The sequence below is a fragment of the Acipenser ruthenus genome, chromosome 22 (assembly GCF_902713425.1).
Source record: "Acipenser ruthenus chromosome 22, fAciRut3.2 maternal haplotype, whole genome shotgun sequence".
NCBI lineage: Eukaryota > Metazoa > Chordata > Actinopteri > Acipenseriformes > Acipenseridae > Acipenser > Acipenser ruthenus.
The window spans coordinates 9,304,289-9,310,677 of record NC_081210.1 but is presented as its reverse complement, the minus strand read 5'-3'; the positions used below and the strand labels follow the sequence as shown (position 1 = coordinate 9,310,677).

Below are 6,389 nucleotides of genomic sequence, written 5' to 3'. Positions count from 1 at the left end.
GAGCACAGGGCAGTCTTCCCCAGGCGACGGAGGCGAGAGCACAGGGCAGTCTTCCCCTGGCGACGGAGGCGAGAGCACAGGGCAGTCTTCCCCAGGCGACGGAGGCGAGAGCACAGGGCAGTCTTCCACAGGCGACGGAGGCGAGAGCACAGGGCAGTCTTCCCCTGGCGACGGAGGCGAGAGCACAGGGCAGTCTTCCCCAGGCGACGGAGGCGAGAGCACAGGGCAGTCTTCCCCTGGCGACGGAGGCGAGAGCACAGGGCAGTCTTCCCCTGGCGACGGAGGCGAGAGCACAGGGCAGTCTTCCCCAGGCGACGGCGGCGAGAGCACAGGGCAGTCTTCCCCTGGCGGCGCAGGAGGGAGCAGAGAAAAGCACTGCGTGCATTTTAATAAATAAACAAAATAAAAAGGTTGAACAAACAAAAACACTTTTACAAAAACAAATAGCACTTTGGCCAAAAACAAATAGACAGGCAAGAAATAACTAAAACAAGTATGCTGCTGGTGTTGAACCAGCACACGGAGCAGTTGTTTCTTTGTATTTATTCTTGTACCTTCTCTTATTGCCGTTCCCACTCCTGAACACTCCAACCTCGATCAGCCAAAGCTGCAGGTTTATAAACATGTGACCGTATCCAAATTAGTAATAAAGGAATCAATCAATCTGGACATGGTCACATTCTGCAAGGGGTTAGCGTGGATGGGGAAGTTTAACCCTGTCCATGCTGCAAAAACAACAATAACAAAACACTGTAGTTTAATACGAATTAAACAATACTTTTTAAAATAATAATACAACAAATACAAAATACAAAATATAATATGCACAGGGGCGGGGTGTACCCCATCACAGTGCCGCACTGACAAGTTATGATACTTACAGGTGGACAATCAATTCTCATAAATACAAATTTCAAGGAACTAGCAACAAATGTTGCATTATACCACTAATTCGTATTATCTTGAGTAGCCTATAAGCCAAATGTATACTGTCCGTTTTTATTTAAGGTAGTCAATGGTGCACCTGCACATTACTAGAATAGCTGTGTTTCCTATTCCTATACAGATGCTCCTCCACATTTTTGCAAATTTATGCAGGAACTCCCATAACTACACATCTGCATTATTTATTTGTATTTATTTATTTTTGTTACAAATGCACATGAAACAGCACACAACAGTAGGATCAACTATTACACAAAAAAATTAAAATAAACCCACACAAAGCCAATTGTGGTTACACCGAAATTAAACATGACTTTGCTTATTCTTAAAAGTTTTTCCCATGCTTATTATAATATAGATTTAGTGTAGCTTACAGATAGTGTTGCATTATGTATTATGCATTGCATTGCTTTAACAAGCTTTCCATAAGTTTTACTACACTTTAGGCCTATTCCAAGTTACAGGGTCTATTCATAAAAGTACTTGCTGATTGTCCTAGTTAATCGCATTCCGTTTAAAACTAACGAAAGTCGTCCATATGTGTGTAGATGCTTTTTTTTTTCTTAGCTGTGTAAAGAATGTATTTCTGTGCTACCTTGTCTGCTTGCATCAGCTGGAACAGGTGCTGGCATTGCTGTGTCGTGTTCTGTGGGGTAAGGCACATCTTCTCCTGATTACAATGTTGTGCAAGATACAACATGCAGTCGTGATGTGGCACACCTTGCCGGTACTGTACTGAAGTGCCTCCCCACCTATCTATGCAAGTTGGTCCAAGCTGGCATAACACAGATGCGGTATTTTTCTAAATATTAGGCAGTGTTAATCTCGTGGACAGTGCACAGCAATCTAATAACAAAATATGTATTAAAAAAAAATTCACATGGTTTATTGTAACATTTTTTTGGCAGGTGACCTTTTTTAAACATTCAGATTACTTGTTTTGACAGTGGTGATCTCTTTACATTGTTAAATGAGGCTGTCGTTAGTTTAGACTTGACCGCACCAAGCGTTAAACAACACATAGATTAACACATAGCATTTTGTTGTCATTCAGGTTTATGATTAGCAGGTTGACATTCAGAACCGATGATTAAAATATTCCTTCAGGAACGAATGCCCTTGGGGCTTAATGACACATGTCAGTTGTCCCTTTGGAATAGCAATGGTGGTTAAATAAGCGGCTACGGTCAAAATGTACGCCTGTTCTCCCCTTTATGAATCGACCTCTGCGTATGTTGCATCCTTATGAGTTTTTAAAATTTGAATCAAGAAAAGTGTCCTTTCGGTAGATTGTGGCTGTATAACTTAAAAAATATGTGTTACACCAAGTTTTCAGCCTACATTACAATATAGGAGTATGTGCTCCAAACTGGAACACACATAACGTGGAATGGGCCTTTACTGTGTTTTTACCACGGTGTACCACAGAAAACAAATGCATGTAACTGCTAAGTCCTTTTTCTCAGGAAACCCAGCAAAATGGGTGTGTGTGGGTTTCACTCCCAGTGTTTTAACATTTCATAACATTACAGTTGTCCTTCACATGCAGTCCATCTATTAGCTGTAGTGTTGAAATTGAAAATACTAATACTGTACATTCCAGTTATTAAAGACCTTTTAAAAGTACTATACAACTTATATCTGATAAGAACAACTATCCAAAAGTTAAAAGGGGCTAAAGTCTGATTCGCATAAATCATAATACAATATTTAAATTGGTGCGATCTGTTCCGAGAGTCTACAGTTCAGTAAAATGCAACGATTGGGGATAACCAAATTGGGGATCAGGGGAAAATACAAAACATAATTGGTGACTCTTAAAAAATGGATGCTTTGAATGGTGCATTTTAAGGTAGCCTATGTATGGAAATACATATCACTCAAGAGACAAAATGGCTATTCTAGCCTTTGGAAAAGAAGGTACAATTAAATTCGTTATTTACACCAAGTTTACTGATTACAAATTATGCACAAAAGCGCCTTCTCTGTCCACAACATCGCATTTTTAATTTACCAACTTTTCATGATGAAAACTAATCCACATATGGGAGGTTACTAGACTTCCTCTGCTTTTGAACAACTCTGAGGACACCTGATTTTTAGTCCCATGCGAATCATGCTTTAGGCCACTTTGAACCTTGATTTTTTGCAGATAGTTGAAGTTCACCTTTTATATTCTGGTGAGATATCTGCAATCCCGGAATTCAACAGGGGTACAAATCCATTTGTTTTGCACACAGTTCTGTGATTGAAACTACCCCTGTTGAAACTGGCTGAACAGAAACCATGCTTTATATTAAAATTACAGTTTAGACCTATAATTTAGTTTGATCACACTGCACCAAGGAATGTCTTCTTGCAGAGAATGTATGAAGAGTCACTGGATGGCAGGAGTTCAGTGTTGTCTCACAAATGGTTGTCCGTGAGATATGGATATCAACTGAGGTGTTACAGGTGGAGTCTTTACGCATGACATGGGCAGGTCTTTTATAGGAGAGGAGCTTGGGGATGGTGGAGGCTGGGGAGTCTTCAGATAAAGAGAAGCTAAAGAGGGAAACAATTCTACTGTGGTACCTGCTTTTCATTTCCTTGGCTGATCTGTACAGGTCTCCTACAAAACAATAGCAAATCGGGTTAAGGCTAGAGTTGGTGAGACCAAGCCACTGTGCAAAAGGCCTTAACTGCAGGATCCATGGTGGAGGAGTTTCTTCTCTGTGAGAGTCCGGGGTGTTAAAATCGATCCAAATGTCCACCATGTAAAGAGGGAGCCAAGAAATGGCAAACAGGAGAACCAAGGCCACCACCATTTTGGCAATGTTCTTCCGATTGTTTAGCCTGGAGGGTGGCAGGGATTGGTTTCTGGAGTCAAATTTCTTAAAATGTGTGGGGGTGCTCCAAAGCTTACGCCCAGTTAAGAAGCTGATTATTAAGTTGAATGTGACCGGGAGACAGTACAGGGCACAAAACAACAGGCAGTTATACGCTTGCTTCAGCTTCGCGTGAGGCCAGATTTCTCTACAAATAGGAAAAACGAACGGTAGGTCTTCTATGAGGCGTATCTCATCTCTTTTGTTCATAAATATCAGAGGCAAGCATATACCAGAAGACAAGACCCACACGATGACAATTGCCCAGAAGATCTTCCTCCAGGTGAAAAAAGATCTAGCATTTAAGGGGTTGTGGACACTGTAGTACCTGTTAACGCTTATGACAGTCAAACTAAGGACACTAGCAGCAACTGAAACTGCTTGAGTGAAAGGCACCGCTCTACAGAGAAAGTCTCCATACACCCAAGCCGTATAAATCTTGTGGCCCAAAGTAACAGGCATGCAAATGCACACAACCATCAAGTCACATATGGCTAAGTTTATCAGTAAGGCTCTGGTTGCGCTAACACCTGACATCCTTTTGCTTCTTTTGTTAGTGAGCACTTTAATGGACATGATGTTGCCAATGAACCCTACTACAAAGGACACCAGGTACATGACTGTAAGGGCAATGGTAGTAGGCTCTTTAATTGTCAGTAATAATATATTTTCAAGTTCCGCACCTTTATACAGCAACAGATCGTGGCTCAAATTGCCTAAAGCTCCAAGTGAAAAGTTTCCATCAGGCAACAGCTTAAGAAACTTCTGGTTGGTACCATGTAAATCCAAAGAGTCATTCATTTTTCTTCAGAAATAAAGATGTAACCGCAGTCTGCTTGAAAGGTCTTGAATCACCAATCCCACAATCGTATGAGCCCAACTGTGTCAGCATCGCTAGAATGAGTAAACAAATACAATTTTTCATTTTTTATTCTGCTAACAGGATGAAATGCAGTTTAAACCCCACTATACACACAGACAATATGCGCCAAATAGAGGTTGAATATGCACCATACTCGACTGAAGAACATTGCTTTATATTAATGTCATTGCAGGGTATTTTATCATTTCCAATTAAATTATATGTAAGCCATAAGCATTTAAATGTACAAAAAAAAGCCAAAAAAGCAAAGCTTTTTAAACATGCTTTAAAATACGAAAATGACAATGCAAGCGTGTTTATTTACTGTATGATAAAAATTGACTTGAATTTTGCATTTACAATCAGCAGTAACGAAACAGCACAATACCTAAAATAACCAACACAGATCTAATTTCTCAAATATAAATCGAATTAAATATTCTCCACACGCAGCATCCAATCTTAAAGAAATGTTGTAATGTCACAATTTTCTAGCCTTTCAAAGAATGGAATATTGAGTTGCATTTGTTATGAATGTAGAGCCTACATGTACACACGAGCAGGTACTTACAGTGGATTCATCTCAAGCTGTGTCTACCTCGTTTAGTTCACCAACAGTACCTGTATTGTCTAAAGCAGTCAAGTAATAATTTCAGTGTTTGGAAACGCACCAAAACATATGCCAAGCAAATAAATAACGTTTAGAACATTTACATAATTTACCCTCAAACCAGACTCTTTTTGAAGTTACATTGAGAAATGCGTTTATTTAAAATAATAATAATAATAATAATAATAATAATAATAATAATAATAATAATAATAATAATAATAATACTTATAGAAGTACAGAAACGTAAAAAAAAGTTGCCATCAAAACCATGATACGCAGTGCTACTATTATGCTATCATTTTAAAGTAAGCTGCTTTTATCAGCACTTTGTGTAGTTTACAAAGGCAGATTCTGAATTTTAAAGAATGAGTACCTTGAATTCAGTGGGTTTGAAGACAGCGCTGGAATCCCGCTGTTTTTGGAGCAGCTGTTTGCAACTCCTTGCCTGCGAGACCTTCAGCAGTACAGATAAGCTTCTTCCAGTGCGTGTTGCGCCGTTGCTGCCTGGTGATGCATAGGTCGCTGTTTCGTCCCTACCCTTATTCACAATGCGCTGGTGCGTGGTGATGAGAGGACTGCGACCTGCAGGAGACGTCTACCAATCGTTCCACTTTCAAGCGTCCCTCTGTCAAGCAGATATTTTAATGTATACTTGCCGTATCAGCCAGCACTAACTTTGAGTTACACTCCTAGATCTACAGTGCTCTGTGCTCCGTGTTCTCGCCGTTTACTTTTGCCCACTCGTGTGTTTTTGTGTCCTTTGTAACATTTGGCATACTCGTTTTATATCTCCATATCAGCCATATCTCAATTATTGTCTTTATTGAGTCTAGGCTATGATATTATGGCTGCCTGCCAATTCTTTACAATAATAAATAAATACATTAATTAATTAATTAATTAATTAATTAATTAATTAATTAATTAATAATCCAAACCATGCCTTTGTATTTGAGTTTGTTTGGAATAGATTCCAACAGTTTTATAAATGAATGATTCATTTGTTTACACAGTGAGCAGGTGGCAGGCAGTTGTCATTGGTTTTAAGAACAGCAGGACACTTTGTATATTGTGCTCTGGATAAATAAAGTGAATATAATAC

The 6,389-nt window shown here is 39.5% G+C and overlaps 1 protein-coding gene across 1 annotated transcript; it reads right to left on the bottom strand.

The window, feature by feature from the left end:
• Positions 1–221: 221 nt before the first annotated feature.
• On the bottom strand, positions 222–5,784 carry LOC117431791 (QRFP-like peptide receptor). The gene is made up of 2 exons (XM_058995963.1): positions 5,661–5,784; positions 222–4,706 (listed from the first exon to the last, which is right to left on the bottom strand). The coding sequence occupies exon 2, from the start codon at positions 4,611–4,613 to the stop codon at positions 3,261–3,263; it is 1,353 nt and encodes a 450-aa protein (XP_058851946.1). The 5' UTR covers positions 4,614–4,706; positions 5,661–5,784; the 3' UTR covers positions 222–3,260.
• Positions 5,785–6,389: the final 605 nt, after the last annotated feature.

Bases quoted from the DNA above. Each gene is read 5' to 3' on its own strand.
- LOC117431791 (XM_058995963.1), bottom strand. From the start codon at position 4,613: ATGAATGACTCTTTGGATTTACATGGTACCAACCAGAAGTTTCTTAAG.